This window comes from Mobula birostris, chromosome 6, assembly GCF_030028105.1.
Source record: "Mobula birostris isolate sMobBir1 chromosome 6, sMobBir1.hap1, whole genome shotgun sequence".
NCBI lineage: Eukaryota > Metazoa > Chordata > Chondrichthyes > Myliobatiformes > Myliobatidae > Mobula > Mobula birostris.
Genome location: NC_092375.1, coordinates 115,681,475 through 115,704,698, shown reverse-complemented (window position 1 = coordinate 115,704,698; position 23,224 = coordinate 115,681,475). Strand labels below are relative to the sequence as shown.

Here is a 23,224-nt window from a genome sequence, read left to right as displayed (position 1 = left end):
TACCTATTGTTGTTTGGAACTGACTCTTTGTGCCTTTGCCTTCTCTAGGTAGGTCCTGCCGTTTGCCACTACCTTGTGTTGCGAACCATCTCGTCATGCTCAACATTCTGTGTATAAGTCCCAGCCCTATGTCCTTTTCCCAAGGAGGGGTCCCGGCTCTGTGCTCCATGTTCCTGTCTCTCAAGTCCAAGGCTCTGAGCGTCCAGTCCTCGTCCAAGGCTCCGACCGTCCAGTCTCCCAAGACCATGTCATGTCTTCGCCTAGCTCCGGAGCCCAAGTCAAGACCCAGATTCTGGGTCGTCGCCCAATCTCTGGCTCGAAGTCCTTACCCAAGCCTTGAAGAACACTCACCTCGAAGAACCCAAGCCATGTCCAGTCCTGTAGCCACGTCATGTCCTCTCCTAGTTCTGGGGTCCAAGCCCGAGTCAAGACCCAGGTCCTGGGTCCTTGTCCAGTCTCTGGCTCGGAGTCCAAGCCAAGGATCCTAGTTCCCAGTTCCTTGTCCTGGTCCCGCTTTGCTAGCCAAAGTCCTAGCCCAAGTCTGTGTTCCTGTCCCAGCTCCTAGTCTGCATCCAGTCCCATCCCTAAGCCTAGTCCAGTCCAGTTCCTGGTACATCAGTGTCTGTGTCTTGCATTTGGGTCTACCCCCAGTGCCCCCGTTATGACAGTAAATCCTCTCCTGATTTGATTGGTTGGTTATTGCAATGGTTAAAGTGAATATAACACTACAGCACAGTATGGCCCTTTGGTCCACGATGTTGTGCTGACATTTTAACCTCCTCTATGATCAATCTAACCCTTCCCCCTTACATGGCCAACCATTTATATTTCGTCCATGTGCCTATCTAAGAGTGTTTTAAATGTCCCTAACATGTCTGCCTCTAACACAATCCCTGACAGTGCATTCGAAGCACCCAGCACTCAAATAAAAAACTTACCTCTGACATCCCCCCTATACTTGACTTCAAACACCTTAAAATTTTGTCCCCTGGTATTAGCCATTTCCACTCAGGGTGTGTGTGTGTGTGTGTGTGTGTGTGTGTATATATATGGCTCTCCTCTCTATCTATGCCTCTTACCATCTTGTACACCTCTATCAAGTCACCTCTCATTCTCCTTTGCTCCAGGAAGAAGAGCCCAAGCTTGCTCAGTCTATCATTGTAAGACATGCTCTCTAATGCAGGCAGAATCCTGGTAAATCTCCTCCACGCCTTCTTTAAAGTTTCCAAATCCTTCCTATAATGAGGTGACCAGAAATGAGCACAATATTCCAAGCATGGTCTAACCAGAGTTTTACAGAGCTGCAACATTACCCTCATGGCTCATAATCCTTACTATAATGAACACTTGGTCAAAACGTTCAGCCTGCAACAAGAATTGTGGAAAGTGAAAGATCACTATTCTCAAATTTCCTCAACTAATGAAATTGCCCTGCTTTAGTTTTCTCCATAATTAAAATAATCTGCTCACCAGACAGCTCACTGACAGTCTGTGCTGAGGAACTGTGTAGGATTGACAAAGGGGATCTCACCCATTTGAACTAGATCTGTGTTTCAGCCCCAAAGGACCCTCTCTCTGAGTACCCAGTTGACCTGGTCTCTGCACACAGATCCTAACACACTCTCTACTCCAGCTTCATTCTCAGTTGTTGCATGTTCTATGCTGGATCTCCCTCCCATACATCCTCTTGAATTTATCTCTGTCTGTCAAAACGTCAGCAGAATTGATTATGTAAATATGAGCTTTGTTTATCTTTATGACTGCTGTATGTATTACAACACGCCTCCTGTTCTTTTCAATTGAGTGTCCACTGTTCTTCATCAGATCTGGTGGTAAGTTAGACTTGCTGAACACGACTGAGCTGTGGTTCTGTTGTCTGGAGTCTGTCTGAGAAAACCCAGTGAGGAGGTTGCATCTTTGGAACTGGTATGTGAATTATTTTATGCTATAACAGTTTGTCACATTCTCACTACCTGTTTAACTTCTGTCTACTTGCTGTTGTTGATGTGTGAGCAGGCAGAAGTATTGGTTTACACATCGGTTGCAGATTAACTCTGGAGATTAGATTGCTTGGGGATTGTGAGTGAGTAGCCCTTGTCAAGTTACATCAACGTGGTTGGCATCCCTTGGATGGCATAGTGGCATGGGAATTAGCGTAACACTTCGTAGCACCAACTGTAACACTGGGGTTCAATTCCCGTCACTGTCTGTAAGGAGTTTATGCATTCTTCCTGTGATTGTCTGGGTTTCCTCCAGGTCCTCTGGTTTCTACCCACATTCCAAAAAGACATGATGTTAGGATTAGTATGTTGTGAGCATGATACAATGGTCTAGAAGCGTGGAAACTTCTGTGGGCTGCACCACCTCCACACCGTCAGACTGTAATGGTCACTGGCACAAATGATGCATTTCACTGTATGTTTCGATGTTTCAATGTACAGTGCCTATAAAGTGTTCACCCCCCTTGGAAGTTTTCATGTTTTATTGCTTTTCAATATTGAATCACAATGGATTTAATTTGACTTTTTTGACGCCGATCAACGGAAAATAATTTTTCATGTCAAAGTGAAAACAAATTTTTACAAATTGGTCTAAATTTATTACTATTATTAAACACAAAATACTTGATTGCGTAATTACTCATCCTCTTCAAGTCAGTATTTAGTAGATACACCTTTGGCAGCAATTACAGCTTTGAGTCTGTGCGGATTGGTTTCTATCAGCTTTTAACATCAGGACACCATAATTTTTCCCCATTCCCCAAAACTGCTCAAGCTCTGTCAGATTGAATAGGGATCGTGAGTGAACAGCCCTTTTCAGGTCCTGCCACAAATTCTCAATTGGATTGAAGTCTGGTCTCTGACTTGACTACTCCAGGACATTAATTTTGTTGTTTTTAAGCTATTCCTCTGTAGCTTTGGATTTATCTTGGGGTCATTGTCTTGCTGGAAAACAAATCTTCTCCCAAGTTGCAGCTCTCTTGCAGACTGCATTGGGTCTTCCTCCAGGATCTCCCTGTATTTTTGCTGCATTAATTTTACCCTCTACCTTGACAAGCTTTCCAGAGCCTGCTGCAGTGAAGCATCCCCACAGCATGATGCAACCACCACCTTGCTTCTCGGTAGGGATGGTGTGTTTTTGATGAAGTGCAGTGCTTGGCTTACACTAAACATAGCATTTAGTCTGATGGCCAAAAAGCTTAATTTTGGTTTCATCAGACCATAGACCTTCTTCCAACTAACTTCAGATTCTTCCATGTGCCTTCTGGCAAACTCTAGCCGAGATCTCATAAGAGTTTTTTTCAACAGTGGCTTTCTCTTTGCCACTCTCCAGTAAAGGTGTGACTGGTGAAGCACCCGGTCAACAGTTGTTGTATGCGCAGCCTCTCCCACCTCAGCCACTGAAGCTTGAAATTTCTCCAAAGTCGTCATAGGTGTCTTGGTGGCCTCCCTCACCAGTCCCCTTCTTGCACGGTTGCTCAGCTTTTGAGGACAACCTGCTCTAGGCAAACTTACTGCTATGCCATATTCTTTCAATTTCTTGATGATTGACTTAACTGCACTCCAAGGGATATTCAGTGACTTGGAAATTTTCTTGTATCCATCTCCTGATGTGCTTTTCAATAACTTTTTCACAGAACTGCTTGGAGTGTTCTTTTATATTGATGGTGTAGTTTTTGCCAGGATACTGACCCATCAACAGTTGGACCTTCCAGATACAGGTGTATTTTTAGTACTCAATTGAAATACCTTGACTGCATATGCTGATCTCCATTTAACTAATTATGTGACTTCTAAAACCAATTGGCTGCACCAGTGCTGATTTGGTGTGTCATATTAAAGGGGGTGGGTGAATACTTATGCAATCAATTATTTTGTGTTTTATCTTTGTAATTAATTTATATCACATTGTAGAGATTTGTTTTCACTTTGAGATGAAAGAATCTTTTTCTGTTGATCAGTGTCAAAAAAGCTAAATAAAATCCACTGTGATTCAATGTTGTAAAACAATAAAACATGAAACTTTCTGGGGGGGGGGCGTGAATGCTTTTTATAGGTATTCTACATGTGGCAAATAAAACTAATCTCTCAAATTTTATATTACATAAAACAGTGATAATAAACCAGATTCTGATTCAGGCTAAGGGCACAGTAGGTTTTGGAGAAGAAGGATTATTAGTGGAATATTTTCAGAGTCAATAGCTTTTGCTGTATCCAGTCCTGTATTCACTGTATGTTTCAATGATCATGTGACAAATTCACTTTATCTTTAAGATCTTAACACAAGAGATTCTGCAGACGCTAGAAATCCAGAGTAACACATGCAAAATAGAAACATAGAAAATAGGTGCAGGAGTAGGCCATTCGGCCCGTCGAGCCTGCACCACCATTTATTATGATCATGGCTGATCATCCAACTCAGAACCCTGCACCAGCCTTCCCTCCATACCCCCTGATCCCCGTAGCCACAAGGGCCATATCTAACTCCCTCTTAAATATAGCCAATGAACTGGCCTCAACTGTTTCCTGTGGCAGAGAATTCCACAGATTCACCACTCCCTGTGTGAAGAAGTCTTTCCTAATCTCAGTCCTAAAAGGCTTCCCCCTTATCCTCAAACTGGACTTCCCCAACATTGGGAACAATCCCCCTGCATCTAGCCTGTCCAATCCCTTTAGGATCTTATACGTTTCAATCAGATCCCCCCTCAATCATCTAAATTCCAACGAGTACAAGCCCAGTTCATCCAGTCTTTCTTCATATGAAAGTTCTGCCATCCCAGGAATCAATCTGGTGAACCTTCTTTGTACTCCCTCTATGGCAAGGATGTCTTTCCTCAGATTAGGGCACCAAAACTGCACACAATACTCCAGGTGTGGTCTCACCAAGGCCTTGTACAACCGCAGTAGTACCTCCCTGCTCCTGTACTCGAATCCTCTCACTATAAATGCCAGCATACCATTCGCCTTTTTCACCGCCTGCTGTACCTGCATGCCCACTTTCAATGACTGGTGTATAATGACACCCAGGTCTCGTTGCACCTTCCCTTTTCCTAATCAGCCACCATTCAGATAATAATCTGTTTTCCTATTTTTGCCACCAAAGTGGATAACTTCACATTTATCCACATTAAATTGCATCTGCCATGAATTTGCCCACTCACCCAACCTATCCAAGTCACCCTGCATCCTCTTAGCATCCTCCTCACAGCTGACACTGCCGCCCAGCTTCGTGTCATCCGCAAACTTGGAGATGCTGCATTTAATTCCCTCATCCAAGTCATTAATATATATTGTAAACAACTGGGGTCCCAGCACTGAGCCTTGCGGTACCCCACTAGTCACTGCCTTCCATTCTGAAAAGGTCCCATTTATTCCCACTCTTTGCTTCCTGTCTGCTAACCAATTCTCTATCCACATCAATACCTTACCCCCAATACCGTGTGCTTTAAGTTTGCACACTAACCTCCTGTGTGGGACCTTGTCAAAAGCCTTTTGAAAATCCAAATATACCACATCCACTGGTTCTCCCCTATCCACTCTACTAGTTACATCCTCAAAAAATTCTATGAGATTCGTCAGACATGATTTTCCCTTCACAAATCCATGCCGACTTTGTCCGATGATTTCACCGCTTTCCAAATGTGGTGTTATCACATCTTTGATAACTGACTCCAGCAGTTTCCCCACCACCGACGTTAGGCTAACCGGTCTATAATTCCGCGGTTTCTCTCTCCCTCCTTTTTTAAAAAGTGGGGTTACATTAGCCACCCTCCAATCCTCAGGAACTAGTCCAGAATCTAACGAGTTTTGAAAAATTATCACTAATGCATCCACTATTTCTTGGGCTACTTCCTTAAGCACCCTGGGATGCAGACCATCTGGCCCTGGGGATTTATCTGCCTTTAATCCCTTCAATTTACCCAACACCACTTCCCTACTAACATGTATTTCGCTCTGTTCCTCCATCTCACTGGACCCTCTGTCCCCTACTATTTCTGGAAGATTATTTATGTCCTCCTTAGTGAAGACAGAACCAAAGTAGTTATTCAATTGGTCTGCCATGTCCTTGTTCCCCATAATCAATTCACCTGTTTCTGTCTGTAGGGGACCTACATTTGTTTTAACCAATCTTTTTCTTTTCACATATCTATAAAAGCTTTTACAGTCAGTTTTTATGTTCCCTGCCAGTTTTCTCTTATAATCTTTTTTCCCCTTCCTAATTAAGCCCTTTGTCCTCCTCTGCTGAACTCTGAATTTCTCCCAGTCCTCAGGTGAGCCACTTTCTCTGGCTAATTTGTATGCTTCTTCTTTGGAATTGATACTATCCCTAATTTCTCTTGTCAGCCATGGGTGCACTACCTTCCTTGATTTATTCTTTTGTCAAACTGGGATGAACAATTGTTGTAGTTCATCCATGCGATCTTTAAATGCTTGCCATTGCATATCCACCGTCAATCCTTTAAGTGTCATTTGCCACTGGAGGAACTCAACAACTGAGCAGCATGTCAAGGTTTCAAGTTAGCATCCTGCATCAGGACTTGGCATTAGCCCAGATTCAGAGTTCTGAAGCAAAACATTGATGATATCTCAAACAACAATGAGTCAGAGTACAGGAAGGTGATAAAGAGCAGTAACATTGTGACATGACAATATTTCTCAATGTCTGCAGAAAAACAAAGATTACCACTGACTTCAGGAAGGTGGGGAGTAGGCAGTACACATGCTCCTGCCTACATCTTAGTTTTACTATGATTTCATTGTAATTTATCATTATTTTCATGTGCTACACTGTACTACTGCTGCAAAACAGCACCTTTCACAATATATGTCAGTGATGATAAACCTGATTCTGGTTCTGAAAGTTTTCAATTCCAAAATTATCCAACATCATCTGAAAATAATACTCTCTGGCACCCCAAGACCAGACAAGAGAGGGAAGGGGGATAAACACAGAAGGGGACACCACTGTCTCACTGCCTTCTCCACCAGAGGAAAATGATGCTAGAGGTAAAGAGTGTGAGACACCTCTGGCAGAACATTCTCCTCACAGGCGCTGCCTGACCTGCTGAGTAGATCCTGCCTTTATTTCAGGTTTCCATTGTCTGCGGCTTGCTTTGTTTTTCTTGTGTCACTGAGTTAAAGTCCCTACTATTATTATCCCTTCCAGTGCACCGTAATGAAAGACTTGTGTAATCAGTGGCTGAGGATGAAACTCAGATCAATGGGGAGCTTAACAATAATGCTCCTGTATGTTTCCCCCTTCCTCTCAGTGCTCCCTGTGTCATGGGGAATGCAGTGTTAGAGAGACCTTGCCTGCTGTTGAGAGTGATGCTGGTGGATTTAGTGTGTTTTCTGGGAATGCTTATATTGATCAAAGTGCAAAGTACGTAAATATCACTATATACCTTGAGATCCATTTCCTTGCAGGCTTTCACAGGAAAACACAATAGAATTTACAAAACACATACATAAACAAAGACTGACAGACAACCAATGAGCAAAATAAGACAAACTGGGCAAGTAACAAAAAAAGAATTCTGAGATCATGAGTTGAAAAAGTAAGCCTGTAGGTTGTAGAATTAATTCAGTGTTGAGGTGAGTGAGGTTATCCATGCTGATTCAGGAGACCGATAGTCAAAGGGTAATAACTGTTCTTGAACATGGTAGCGTGGGACCAAACACACCTGTACAGGTGTACCCCGCTTTTTGAATGTTCGCTTTACGAAACCTCACTGTTACGAAAGACCTACATTAGTACCCCGTTTTCGCTCTCAGAAAGTGTTTTCACTGTTACGAAGAAAGGCAGTGCGGATAAAAAATCGGCACGCGAAAAAATCAGCACGCGATAAAAGGCAGCGTGCGCCCCGAGCAGCCACTCTGCCCCGGATTCGGAACGGCATTGCTTAAACACGTTGCATTGAGCAGCCGTTAGCAAGATGAGTTCTAAGGTGTCGGAAAAGCCTGAAAGAGTAAGTGTGTTACACTTAGCGTAAAACTAGGCATAATTAAGCGTTTCGATCGTGGTGAACGAAGCAAGGACAAAGTGAGTTTGGCTTGTGGAAGCTGACGAAGATGATGTTGAAGAGGTTTTGGCATCCCATGACTAAGAACTGATAGATAAAGAGCTGATGCAATTGGAAGAGGAAAGGATAACAATCGAAACCGAATGCAGTAGCGAAATGAACGTGAAGCAACTGCGTGAGATTTCCGCTGCAATGATAAAGTACTACTTTAATTTTGAAAGGGTACGTAGGTTTAGAGGATATTTGCAGGATGGTTTGAGTGCTTACAAAGAACTGTATGATAGAAAAATGCGCGTGGCTCAGCAGTCAAGCAAGCCTTCCACATCAGCCACAGCAGACAATGAACCTCGACCTTCGGCCCTCAATGTTATGCCGACCCTCAAACCCCGCCTCCCATATAACCCCCCACCTTAAATTCCTCCATATACCTGTCTATCGAGGCGGGCAGTCATAGGAGAAGATGAGCTGCCTGCCCTGATTGACGATGAGATGACACCCCCGTGTCCCACCACCCCAACCCCCGGGCCCAGGACAGATACTGTACCAATTCGCGGAGAATGCAACAGTAGCTGGGAGGCACACAGCACATCTTTAAGAAAAAAGCTGAAATAAACATGCTAATTAATTAGGTGCCGCCGACCCGTAATTGTCAGCCCAGATCAGTGCCGATTTCGGATTGCATCGCCTCTGATCTGGGCCGACAATTATGTGTCGGCGGCACCTAATTAATTAGCATGCTTATTTCGGCTTTTTTCTTAAAGATGTGCTGTGTGCCTCCCGGCTACTGCTGCGTTCTTCGCGGCAATGTATCGGGTCAGCGGCCCGGAGGATGGGGACCACTGCACCACCCAACCTGCGACGACTCAGTCTAACACACCATCATCAGTGTGCTTGGCGCTGTCCCAATTCCGGTAAGTGATACTAAATTGTACATACATTATTTCTATTTATATAGGTTGTGTATTTTTACGTGTTATTTGGTAGATTTGGCAACCTCATAGCTTAAAGGTTACTGGAGAGCGCATTTATGCCAACAGCACTTGCGAGAGATTTTCTGCCAAGAGCACTTGTGTGAGATTTTTGCTACGGAGATCTGTGCAGACAATGATTGTGGAAAAGTATTTCTACTTTATATAGGCTGTGTATTTATCATATCATTCCTGCTTTTACTATATGTTACTGTTATTTTAGGTTTTATGTGTTATTTGTCATGATTTGGTAGGTTATTTTTGGGTCTGCAAACGCTCACAAAATTTTCCCATATAAATAAATGGAAATTGCTTCTTCACTTTATGACATCTCGGCTTACGAACCATTTCATAGGAACGCTCTACCTTCGGATGGCGGGGGAAACCTGTACCCGTCTGAGCTGCTGAGTAGTTCCTGTATTTATTTCAGATTTTCGGCATCTGCAGCGTTATTAGCTTTTCTTGCCTTGTCACCAAATTAAAGTTTCCACCATTATTATTCCTACCAGTGCAACATAATAAAAGGTTTGGGTAATCAGTGGATCCCAGATCATAGGGGAACTTATGCAGAAGGCAGAGGGTCGTGGTGGAGGGAATACATTTGGATTGGAGGGTTGTGACTAGTGGTGTCCCACAAGGATCAGTTCTGGGACCTCTACTTTTCATGATTTTTATTAACGACCTGGATATGGGGGTAGAAGGGTGGGTTGGCAAGTTTGCAGATGACACAAAGGTTGGTGGTGTTGTAGATAGTGTAGAGGATTGTCGTAGATTGCAGACAGACATTGATAGGATGCAGAAGTGGGCTGAGAAGTGGCAGATGGAGTTCAACCCGGAGAAGTGTGAGGTGGTACACTTTGGAAGGACAAACTCCAAGGCAGAGGACAAGGTAAATGGCAGGATACTTGGTAGTGTGGAGGAGCAGAGGGATCTGGGGGTACATGTCCACAGATCCCTGAAAGTTGCCTCACAGGTACATAGGGTAGTTAAGAAAGCTTATGGGGTGTTAGCTTTCATAAATCGAGGGAGAGAGTTTAAGGGTAGTGAGGTAATGATGCAACTCTATAAAACTCTGGTTAGGCCACACTTGGAGTATTGTGTCCAGTTCTGGTCACCTCATTATAGGAAGGATGTGGAAGCATTGGAAAGGGTACAGAGGAGATTTACCAGGCTGCTGCCTGGTTTAGAAAATATGTATTATGATCAGAGATTAAGGGAGCTAGGACTTTACTCTTTGGAGAGAAGGAGGATGAGAGGAGACATGATAGAGGTATGCAAGATAATAAGAGGAATAGATAGAGTGGATAGCCAGCACCTCTTCCCCAGGGCACCACTGCTCAATAGGAGAGGACATGGCTTTAAGGTAAGGGGTGGGAAGTTCAAGGGGTATATTAGAGGAAGGTTTTTTACTCAGAGTGGTTGGTGCGTGGAATTCACTGTCTGAGTCGGTGGTGGAGGCAGATACACTAGTGAAATTTAAGAGACTGCTAGACAGGTATATGGATGAATTTAAGGTGGGGGGGGGTTATATGGGAGGCAGGGTTTGAGGGTCGGTACAACATTGTGGGCCGAAGGGCCTGTACTATGCTGTACTGTTCTATGCTCTATGTTAACAATGGCATTCCTGTGTTTTTCCCCCAGCTCTTGTGTTTGCTCTGTCATGGGAATGCAGTGTTGGAGAGACCTTGGCTTGCCTGGTTATGTCAGTGTTGAGAGTGACATGGACAGATTTAGTGTGAGCTCAGGGAATGCTCATATTGATCAAAGTCCAAAGCAAGACAGGCAAGATACCGGAGGAAGTCAGCTAGTCAGGCAGCATCTGTGGAGAGGAATAAACAGTCAATGCTTCAGGCCAAGATCCTTCACCAGGACTGGAACGGAAGGGGGAAGAAGCCAGAATAAGAATGTGTGTGGTGGAGGGAGGGGAGGGAAAGGAGTCGGGAATCTGGGTAAGCACATGATCAAAGGGTCAGAGAGCAGCAGAGATCCCAAAGGGTGAGTAATGAGAGCAGTGTCACCAAACTCCTGTCAAAGAGATTTAAATTTCTTCAGTGTAGATGTACCTCAAGGAGATGTCACAGTGGAGCAGCTCCTTATTCCTCTCCATAGATGCTGCCTGGCCTGCTGAGTTCCTCCAGCATTTTGTGTGTGTTACTCTGGAGTTCCAGCATCTGCTGAATCCTGGTAAATATCCTCTGCACTCTCTCTCTAAGGCTGCCACATGCTTTGTATAATAAATTCCTGTATTTATTTCAGATTTCCAGCATCTCATAATTAGAATGAGAATCAGATTTATTATCACCAGCATGTGACGTGAAATTTGTTAACTTAGCAGCAGCAGTTCAATGCAATACATAATCTAACAGAGAGAGAAAACAAAATAATAAATTAAATAAAACATATTAATAAATAAACAAGTAAATCAATTACGTACATTGATTAGATTATTAAAAATGTGCAAAAACAGAAATACTGTATATTAAAACAAAGTGAGGTAGTGTCCAAAGCTTCAATGTTTATTTAGGAATCGGATGGCAAAGGGGAAGAAGCTGTTCCTGAATCGCCGAATGTGTGCCTTCAGGCTTCTGTATCTCCTACCTGATGGTAACAGTGAGAAAAGAGCATGCCCTTGGTGCTGGGGGTCTTTAATAATGGACATTGCCTTTCTGAGACACCGCTCCCTAAAGGTGTCCTGGGTACTTTGTAAGCTGGTGCCCAAGATGGAGCTGACTAGATTTACAACCTTCTGCAGCTTCTTTCAGTCCTGTGCAGTAGCCCCTCCATACCAGACAGTGATGCAGTCTGTCAGAATGCTCTCCACGGTACATCTATAGAAGTTGTGACTTCCTTTGTTTTTCTTGCCATATAAATGAGGGGTTAAAGTTCCCACCAGGATTATTCCTACCACTGCTCTATAATGCACAGTTTGTGTAATCAGTGACTGAGGATGTATCTTAGATCATTAGGGGAGCTCAAAATGATATTGCTGATACAGTATGTTCCTTGGAGTTTCCTGGTCTGTGGGGAATGCAGTGTTGTAGAAACCTTGGCCAGTCTGGGCACTTAGGGGTAAGAGTGATGCTAGCAGATTTAGCGCATATTCTAAAAATGTTTGCATTGATGGAAAATGCCTTAATCTTTAATTGATCTTTTTTTTTGTTCCAGAAAATGGATTCTATAAAGATCAAAATTCCTAATTGTTGTGGAGAAAATATAACCACTGGAACTCCATTTGCAGTTAATCCTGATACAATCCCTTGTACATTTGAGACATATCCAGCCATGAGTACTCTAGTTGCCGTTGTCTACAGCCTGGCGTGTTTCCTCGCTGTGATGGGGAACCTGGTGGTGATGATTGTTATTCTTTGCAACCGACGCGCAACATTGTCCACGGACATCTACCTGCTCCACCTGGCCATGGCCGACCTGCTCTTTGCCGTCTCTCTGCCCTTCTGGGCAGTGGATGCCGTATATGGGTGGGTGTTTGGCGATGCCATGTGTAAGATTGTCATCATGTTCCACGAGGTGAACTTTTACAGTGGCATCCTGTTTCTGGCCTGTATCAGTGTTGACCGTTACCTCGCCATCGTCCACTCTGCCCAGCCCCATTGGCAGAAACGACCACTCCTGATCAAACTGGTCTGTGCTGTTGTGTGGGTGCTGTCCATTCTCCTGTCTTTACCCATCCTTTACAAGGGCCAAGCAAGGGCCAGCTCTGACAAATTCATCTGTAATGAAGATCATGATGGTGAATATGATGAGAAATGGAAAATAGCCACCAAAATCTGTCGCCATGTCATTGGGTTTCTCATTCCATTGTGTGTCATGGTCTTCTGCTACAGTGTCACCATCCAGAGATTGTGTCATACGAAGGGATTCCAGAAAGAGAAAGCCTTGAAGGTCATTATCACCGTTGTGCTCGCTTTCCTCGTCTGTTGGCTGCCCTACAATATCACTGTGTTTATCGACACTCTGGTGAGGGTGAAGGTCACCAGCACCTCTTGTGCTGGGCGCAACCACATCAACCGAGCTCTGTTTGTCACCCAGTGTTTGGGGTTTCTGCACAGCTGTGTGAACCCAATATTATACGCCTTCATCGGGGTGAAATTCCGGGCAAACCTGCTCAGACTCCTGGCTCATAAAGGACTCATGAAACACACTGAAGAATATCATTTTCAGAGATCTGTCCAGTCATCAGCCTCTAGAACAAATTCAACTGTCTTTTAGACACAATCAGTGCATTGGAAATGTACGTCAATGAAGGAAACCAGGATTTCCCAGTGGCCAACTATTTTATTTCCAATCCCCATTCCCATTCTGACATGTCAGTCAATGGCCAATTGTACTGCCACAATGAGGCCACTCTCAGGTTGGAGGAGCAACGGCTCATATTCCATCTGGGTATCCACCAACCTGATGGCATGAATATTGATTTCTTCAATTTCCAGCAATCATTCCCCCTCCCCTTCTCTCCTTTTACATTTCCCATTCTGGCCCCCCTCTTACCTCTTCTCACCTGCCTCTCACCTTCCTGCTTGTGCCCCACCCCCCCCTCCCTTTTTCCCATGGCTCACAGTCCTCTCCTATCAGAGTTCTTCTTCTTCAGCCTTTTACCTTTTCCACCCATCACTTCCCAGCTTCTTACTTCATTCTCCATCCCTTCCCCACCCACCTGACCTCACCTGCCATCTTGTACTCCTGCCCCTCCCTACACCACCTTTCCCCTTCTATTCCAGTCCTGATGAAGGATTTCAGCCCAAAATGTCGACTGTTTATTCATTTGCATAGATGCTGCCTGATCCACTGTTGCTCCAGTGTTTTGTGTGTGTTGACTGCCCTAAGAGCTGCTTTAACAATAGAACCTTTCAGCTGAACATGAAGGATCTGGAGTCCAACAAAGCACAATAATCAGAATCAAAAGGATGCACTTAGCATAGAGTCACAGAGCAACACAGAATTGACACAGGCTCTTTGGCCCATCCAGCCCATGGTGCTCACCTAGCTAGTCACTATTTCCTGTGTTTTGCCCATATCTCCCAAATTTCCGCCTCTCCATGTACCTATCCAAGTTCTTCTTACATGATACTATTCTACCTGCCTCAACCACTTCCTCTGACAACTCGTTTCATATACTCACCGTCCTCTGAGTGGAAAAAGTTGCCCCTCAAATATTATTTGAGTAATATTGTAAATATATACTTCGATAAAGCACTCTTTGCTTGCTTATGTAAGGGGTTTCTTCTTTGTTATGTTAAAATTAAAATGGATTCTTTGTTATGTTAATCTTTTATGTTACTGCGTATGTGAACTAAAATGGATTCTTTGTTATGTTAAGTGCTGAGAAGATCTCAAGCTAGCACTTTGCTTTGGTTATAACAGACAGCAGAGTATTATGAACCAATGGGTGTCCATGTTATTCTTTCTTGGGGTGATATGGCTGGAAACCAGGGGGTTTTGGCGGGGAGTCGGAGGAGAGACCGTGAGGACGACGGACGAGCGGGAAATCTCAGGTTGATCACACCAGGTGGTCCCGAGCTGCGAGTCGACAGAATCAGAGTGGTCCCGAAGAGGTCCCCGAGCTCCAACATGTGAACGATGAAATTGAACTTTGATAAGTCTGGCACCTTTTGCATTCCTTTTTTGCATTGAACTTCTATTAATCTCATAGACTTAGTAACATCTATAAAGTGTAATTGGTAAAACGTACATTGTGTGCTGGCTGACGATTCATGTTTGAAGCTGAGTTCGGTGGCAGTTGTACAGCAGCCGACATCACCATGAGACAAGGCGGGTGGCAGACAGGGTTTCCTCCAGATAAATACGAGCCAATATAGCAAACATTATGGGATATTTGTAAAAGTACATAAATAGCATATGTCATCACGTCACCACGTCTTATGTGCATGCCTCACTAAGGTGAAACTTTTAGCGTTACAAAGAGCATCAATTTGCGTGCTGTTGACGAAAATTCTGATAATGACGTGAGTGATGCAGGACTTGAGATTTACAATACGAAGACTAACAACTGACAAACAATGTGGCTTACGCCAGAAGTGAACACCCGGTATCCTTTGTATCACATTCCCTTCCCACTGCAGAAAAAAAGTTATGAAAAGATTGACAGAGAGATCTTGAGTCTGGTTTGGAGTGTCAAACGTTTCAACCAGTATTTGTAAAGGAGAGAGTTTACCCTCGTTACTGATCATCAACCACTAGGGTCCATGTTCAATCCACAGAAGGGTGTTTTCCACTAACAGCAGCAGCACGAATGCAGGGATGGGCTCTGTTTCTTGGAGGACACAACTGCAAGATCCAATTCAAGAGGATGGCTAATCATGGAAATGACGATGGACTGTCCTGTTTATTCTTGGAAAATAAAATACCTGCAAAATTTACAATATTTTTTTGAACCACAGGAATCTCTGCTGTTTGTGATGTACATAAATGAATTGGATGAAAATGTAGATGGGTGGATTAGTAAGCCTTTTGCAGATGCTGCGAAGATTAGTAGTGTTGTGAATAGCATAGATGACTGGCATTATATGTTGTGAATAGCATAGTTGACTGGCATAGAAAATTAGTAGTATTGTGAATAGCAAAGAATATGGTGGGATATAGATGAGTTGCAGATATGGGCAGAGAAATGGCAGTTGGAGTTTAACCCGGCCAAACGTAAAGTGTTGCACCTTGGTAGGTCAAATGTAAAGAGACAGTACATGGTAAAGGATAAGACATTAAGGATATTGAGTTCAAAACTCAGGAAGTTATGTAAGCTTTATAACACTCTAGTTCAACTGCATCTGGAGTATTGGGTACAGTTCTGGTTGTCCCATTATAGGAAGGATGTCGAGGCTTTGGAGAGGGTGTTGAAGAGGTTTACCAGGATGCTGCCTGGTTTAGAGGGCATGTGCTATAACAAGAGGCTCGACAAACTCTGGAGCAGCGAAGGCTAAGGCCAGATCTGATAGAGGTGTATAAGATTACAAAAAGCATAAGTAGCATAGACAGACAATTTCTTTTTCCCAGGGTTGAAATGTTTAATACCAGAGGGAATTAATTTAGGGTGGGGGGGGTATTACTTTCCAAAGCAGATGTGAGGAGCAGGTTTTCACAAAGAGTGGTGGGAGCCTACAATGCACTGTCTAGGGTGGTGATAGAGGCAGATACATTAGGGACTTCTAAGAGACATTTAGAAAGGCATGTGAATGTGAGGAAAATGGAAAGATATGGATATTGGGCAGGCAGAAGAGACTAGTTTAGTTGACCATTTGGTTATTAATTTAATTGATTCAGCACAACACTTTGGGCCAAGGGGCCTGTTCCTGTGCTGTACTTCTCTATGTTCTATGTTCAGTCCATCTATAGTCTCTGATCATTCCTCTCAGCTGGAGTGAACACAGGCAAACCATCAATGCAATCACAGTTGGCCCTCACACCAATGCCACCTGGCCTCCCTCTCTCTCCCCGCAAGTCCTGATGCCTTCAGCAACTGCGTTATGTTCTCAGCTGAGGCCGCATCTCTGTTTGATGCACCCCGTGTACCATGCTATTGGGTGTAACGTGACCAATTACGAAGGTAAATTTTGGGGACATCTTAAAATGCGTGTTCAGCACCTCAGCCAAGTTTACGAGCTGGTTGAAAGTGCAACTTTCTGGAGATTAAAGGACATAGAATAGCATAGCACAGAACAGGCCCTTCGGCCCATGATTTTGTGCTGAACTTTTAACCGATTCCAAGATTAATCTAAGCCTTCCCTTCGATATAGTCCTCCATTTTTCTATCATCCAGGTGCTACCTAGAAGACTCGTAAATGCACCTGATGTATCTGTCTCTACCACCACTCTGTGTATAAAACTTACTTCTGGCATCCCCCTCCCACCTATACTGTCCCCCAGTCACCTAAATTTTATGCCCACTTGCATTAGTCACTTCTGCCCTGGTAAAATTTCTCTCACTGTCCACTCTATTTTTGCCTCCTATTATCTTGTACACCTCTTTTGAATCTTGAGGACACATTGGACAAGCGGGGCCTGTTACTATGCTGTAACTCTAAATAAAAATTAAAAATAAATACCTTTTCTGGCTTGCTGCTTTAACAGCCAAGGATATATTCCATTTGGACCCGGGAATTGATCCACATTCTAAATGGCTAAATAGTTAAACATCTCCCATCTATTATCTCATTCTAAAACTACAGGGGGGCATATCTTGCTGAAAGGCGTTTCGCTGAAGTGAATTTATGCCAAAAGCAAGTACATTTGACCAAGAAAGCAAAGACTGTGTAGTTTATATTTCTGCTTTTGGTTTGGAGATGTGAATAGAATTGTGTGAATTGTGTAACTTGTGTGAGTGTGTAATGGAATTTGCTTTGACAACTATTTTGTATGTACACCAACTGTCTGTGGAATAAAACAGCTTTGTTTAATGCCTGGCCTCACCTCTCCTGCTTATTCCGCCTGTCTTCATTACAGCACAAAATCAAATTATCCAGGACAGAGTAGAGGGTGATCCCACAGTTACACACTGGGTTGCGTGTCATTCAGTTCGAAGGTGGGCAGCTACACAGAAGTGAAAATCAGAAGACTGCAGATGCTAGAAATCTGAAAAAAAATCTGATTTGAGTCCAGGAGTTGAGATGTTTGAGTACAAGAATTAGGATGTAATGTTGAAGTTGTACAAGACATCGTTGAAGTCTAATTTGGAGTATTGTTTGCAGTTCTGCTCACCTACCTACAGGAAAGATGTCAATAAGATTGAAAGTCTGCAAAGAACATTGACAAAGGTGTTGCCGGGACCTGAGCTCCTGAGCTTAGGGAAAGGTTGAATAGGTTAAACTTTATTCCCTGGAGCATAGGACGTAGGAGAATGAGGGCACATTTGATAGAGGTATATAAAATTAAGAGGGATATAGATAGGATAAATGCAAGTCGGCTTTGTCCACTGAGGTTAGATGAGATGAGAACTAGAGATCACAGGTTGAGAGAGAAAGGTGAAATGTTTAAGAAGAGCGTGAGGAAGAATCTTCTTCCCTCAGAAAGTGGTGAGAGTGTAAAAGGAGCTGTCAGTGGAAGTGGTGGTTGTGGGTTCAATTTTTACATTTGAGGGATTTTGGATAAGTACACAGAAGGGAGGGGTATGGGAGGCTATGGTCCAGGTGTCGTTCATTGGGATTGGGCAGAATAAGAGTTCAGCATGGAATAGAACTATTCCAATTCTTCGAGAGATGACTCCTACAATTTTCCCAAATCTCATCATAGCAACAATACTCAGAGACTATTTGTCACAATGGGGGGCATTGATGGCGGACCCAAATGCAAGACACAGACACTGAAGTACAAGGAACAGGACTTGACTAGAATTGGGGCATGACAGGATACAGACAAGGAGCAGGGACAAGAACGCAGACTTGGGCTAGGACATGGACTATGCAGAGAACCCAGACAAGGAACTATGCACTAGGAACCTGGGCTTGGGCTTCGAGCCAGAGACTGGACAAGGACCCAGAACCTGAGTCTTGCCTCAGGCTCAGGCCCCAGAACCAGGCAAGGACATGACATGACTACAGGACAGGACGTGGCTGGGGTCTAGAGGCTTGGGGCCGCAGGCTGGGGGCCGTGGGTCTAGAGGCTTGGGGCTGCAGGCTGGGGGCCATGGGTCTTGAGCTTGGAGACAGGCTGGGGCCATGGGTCTTGAGCTTGGAGACAGGCTGGGGTCTGGGTCTTGAGCTTGGAGACAGGCTGGGGTCTGGGTCTTGAGCTTGGAGACAGGCTGGGGTCTGGGTCTTGAGCTTGGAGACAGGCTGGGGTCTGGGGTCTTAGGTCTTAGAATGCAGAGGCTGATAAATCAGAGGCTAGAGCTCAGAGACAGACTGGGAACTGTACATCAACATAGAGCTAGGACTTATCCTTTGAAAAACCGGGTCTCATCTTTAACATGACACTAACATGAGACTGGACAGTACATAGACATAGAGCCAGGACTTATCTTTAGACAAACCAGGACTCAACTTTATCTCCACTCCAAGGTGGGATAGGTCCATCCCTCTGGTAACAGCAGAACAGCCAGACTTACCCCACAGAGGCAAGGGCAAGCCAAGACAGATCCCCCCACAGTGCAACGGTAGAACTGCCTGACTTACCCCACAGAGGCAAGGACAAGAAGAGACAAACACCAAAGAACAACAGACAGTTCCATTTCTGCATTGGGGTTGCTCTGAGTCACAGTTCGGCCAGCAACCTCATCTGGGTCCAGAAATATCCAGATCCCTGCCTAGCTCGGAGTGGCTGGCAGCCACTCAGCTGGCTCAGGAAACAGCCAGATCCATACCACAAAGACAGCTCCAACTACCAACAGCAAGGCTCCATGAAGCAATGGTTCTCTAACACAGCCTAAAGATGGCAAGTGGCCACTCTAGCCTTCCACCAGCAGGTTACTCCCAGAGAATCTTGACAAGACAAACCAGCAGCCCACAGTCATCCCCAAGGCTACTTATAGTCCAAGCCGCAAGATGGGAATCAGGTGCCTATGATTAACTCAACCAAAACAAGGGACAGCTGGAAGACCCAGAGTTCTGAGTCCACGGACCGGACCGTGACATTATTTCGCAGGGTGGAAAAGGCTAATACGAGGGGGCATAGAGACATAGAAAGCCTACAGCACAATACAGCCCTTCAGCCCACAATGCTGTTCCAAACATGTACTTAGTTTAGAAATTACCTCGGGTTACCTATAACCCTCTATTTTTCTAAGCTCCATGTACCTATCCTCTTAAAAGACCCTATTGTATCTGTCTCCACCACTGTCACCAGCAGCCCATTCCACACACTCACCACTCTCTGCATAAAAAACTTACCCCTGACATCTCCTCTGTACCTACTTGCAAACTCCTTAAAACTGTGCCCTCTCATGCTAGCCTTTTCAGCCCTGGGAAAAAGCCTCTGACTATCCACATGATCAATGCCTGTCAACATCTTATACATCTCTAATAGGTCACCTCTCATCCTCCGTCACCCCAAAGAGAAAAGGGCCAAGTTCACTCAACTTATTCTCATAGGGCATGCTCCTCAATCCAGGCAACATCCTTGTAAATCTCCTCTGCACCCTTTCTATAGTTTCCACATCCTTCCCGTAGTGAGGTGACCAGAACTGAGCACAGTACTCCAAGTGGGGTCTGACCACGGTAACATTACCTCTCGGCTCTTAAACTCAACCCCACAGTTGATGAAGGCCAATACACCATATGCCTTCTTAACCACAGAGTCAACCTGCGCAGCAGCTCTGAGTGTCCTATGGACTTGGACCCCAAGATCCCTCTGATCCTCCACACTGCCGAGAGTCTTACCATTAATACTATACTCTGCCATCATATTTGACCAACCAAAATGAACCACCTCACACTTATCTGGGTGGAACTCTATCTGCCCCTTCTCAGCCCAGTTTTGCATCCTATTGTTGTCCTGCTGTAACCTCTGACAGCCCTCCACACTATCCACAACACCCCCAACCTTTGTGTCATCAACAAATTTACTAGCCCATCCCTCCACTTCCTAATTTTAAGGTGGTTGGAGGAAAGAATATGGGGGATATCAGAGGTAGTCTTTTTTTTGTACACAGAGAGTGATGGATGCATGGGATGCCTGTCAGGGGTGTGGTAGAGGCAGATACATTAGGGGTATTTATGGAACTCTTCTGTAGGCTCATGGATGATAGAAGGGATATTTGGGATGGAATTGTTTGATTGATCTTAGAGTAGGTTAAAAGGTCGGCACGTCATGGCTTAACATGCCTGTACTGCGCTACCGTGGCGCCATCTGCTGTCTCGAATTCCTCAGTGGTTCATAACATTTGCATGCTGTCAATTTGTTAACTACCCTAAAACAATTTCTCCAGTTTATCACAACAGGAAAGGAATTGTCAATACTTTGTGTTGAAACCCTTCATCAGGACAGAGTTAAGATGGTAGTACTGGTGCGATCACTCGAGTTCTGTATGATGTTCTCCTCAGGGCTTGTCTGTTGCTGGCTCCTCCAATAGAGGCTGATCTGGGATCCACATATTCTAGACTAAGGGCTTCCAGACCTCATAAACCTGTCCCCTTCACCACTTGCTGATCACCATGGGACTTCATGGACTTGACATGCCCCAGTGAAGTATCTGGTAAGGATCTGAAAATATGTGCCAACCAACAGGCAGGAGTATTCAAAGATATTTTCAGCCTCTCACTGCTATGGTCAGAAGTTCCCACCTGCTTCGAAATGGCAACAATTATACCAGTGCCCAAGAAGAGTAGCGTGAGGTGCCTTAATTACTATCATCCCAGTAACTTTGAGAGGTTGGTCATGGCCAGAGTCATCTCCTGCCTCAGCAAAGATCTGGACCCACTGCAATTTGCCAATCACCACAACGGATCAATGGAGGATGCATTCTCAAAGGCTCTTTACACAGCCTTAGATCACCTGGACAATACAAACGCCTATGTCAGGATACTGTTCGTTGACTGTAGTTCAGCTTTTAACACCATCATTCCTACTGTCCTGATCAATAAGATACAGAACCTGGGTCTTTGTACCTCTCCTTCTGCAATTGGATCCTCAACTTCCTAACCGGAAGATCACAGTCTGTGCAGATTGGTATGAATAAATCCTCCTCGCTGACAATCAACACTGATACACCTCATAGGGGTGTGCTTAGTCTGCAGCTCTACTCTATGACCATGTGGCTAGGCATACCTCAAATGCCATTTATAAATTTGCTGTTGATACAACTATCGTTGACAGAATCTCAGATGGAGACGAGAGGGCACACAGGAGCAAGATATACCAGCTGGTTAAGCAGTTGAGTGGTGACCTTGCACTTGACGTCAGTAAGACCAAAGATCTGATTGTGGACTTCGGGGAGGGTAAGATGAGGGAACGTGAACCAATCCTCAAAGAGGGATCAGAAGTGGAGAGAGCGAGCAATTTCAAGTTCCTGGGTGTCAAGATCTCTGAGGATCTAACCTGGTCCCAACATATTGATGCAGCTATAAAGAAAGCAAGACAGTGGCTATATTTCATTAGGAGTTTAAGAGATTTAGTTTGTCACCTAAAACATTCAAAAACTTCTTCAGATGTACCGTGAACAGCAGTTTGACAGGTTGTATCACTATCTGGAATGGGGGGGGGGACGCGCAGTGAGACACAGCACAGGACTGAAAAAAGCTACAGAAAGTTGTAAAATTAGTCAGCTCCATCTTGGTACTAGCCTCTGTATTACCCAAGACATCTTCAGGGAGCAGTGTCTCAGAAAGGCGGCATTCTCTCACTATATACAAAAAACTACAGCTAACCGTTGGGTCAAAACAAAAGATCTTTGGCTGCAGTCTAAAATCACTGAGGGGCTTGTATGTGTTCAGGACAAAGGAGCGTGCTGAAAACTCATTGTGGACACTACCCTCCCTGCTCACTGCCTTTTCCAAAACCTCCCTTCTGGAAAGCCCTTTTGGAATATTAAAACAAAAACTTCACACCATCTTAGAAGGTTTTTCCGGGGACAGTTAATCTGATCAACCATTCTAGCTAGCACCCCTCAATCCCTCTTTCAATTACTGCCTTCACTGCTCTGCATTTTAAACACTTTAAGCCTCTTTTAAAAATGCCGTTTACATTGCAAATACACACTAGTATTCATATATTTATGCACATTTTATTCCATATCCCCCCCAATCTAAATTAATTAGGTTCTATATTTACAAATAGTTCCTTATATTTATATAATTATTTATTCTTTATAACTACTGCATGTTGCACCCTGACCAACACACCACAGGAAATTCCTCACACATGCAAATTAATATGGTGAATAAAATTGATCCTTGATCGTTAAGATCATCACTGATTCTTCTCAGCTCCAGAGGTAATGCATCCAATCATCCCCAATAGCATAGCGGTTAGTGTGATGTTATTACAGCTCGGGACATCGGAGTTTGGAGTTCAGTTCTGGAGCTGTTTGTAAGAAGTTTGTATGTTCTTCCTGTGAGTGTGTTGGTTTCCACCAGGTGCTCCAGTTTTCTATCAAGTTTCGGTTGGTAGGATAATTGGTCATGGTAAATTGTCTTGTGATGAGGCTAGGGTTAAATAGGGCTGGACAGTGTGGGCTCATTGGGCTGGAAAGGCCTGTCCCATGCTGAATGTCCAAACTAAAATAAGAATAATATTTTTTAAATGTATTTCTTTCCAGAAACCAACCTAGTGA

At 44.2% G+C, this 23,224-nt stretch overlaps 2 protein-coding genes across 6 annotated transcripts in view; one reads left to right on the top strand and one right to left on the bottom strand.

The window, feature by feature from the left end:
- The window catches only part of LOC140199294 (C-X-C chemokine receptor type 2-like), an 87,873-nt gene that overhangs the window by 15,543 nt on the left and 49,106 nt on the right, over positions 1–23,224 (bottom strand). The gene's annotated exons all lie outside the window — the stretch shown is intronic.
- On the top strand, positions 1,842–17,417 carry LOC140199291 (C-X-C chemokine receptor type 2-like). Its single transcript, XM_072261089.1, has 2 exons — positions 1,842–1,926; positions 12,157–17,417. The coding sequence occupies exon 2, from the start codon at positions 12,160–12,162 to the stop codon at positions 13,216–13,218; it is 1,059 nt and encodes a 352-aa protein (XP_072117190.1). The 5' UTR covers positions 1,842–1,926; positions 12,157–12,159; the 3' UTR covers positions 13,219–17,417.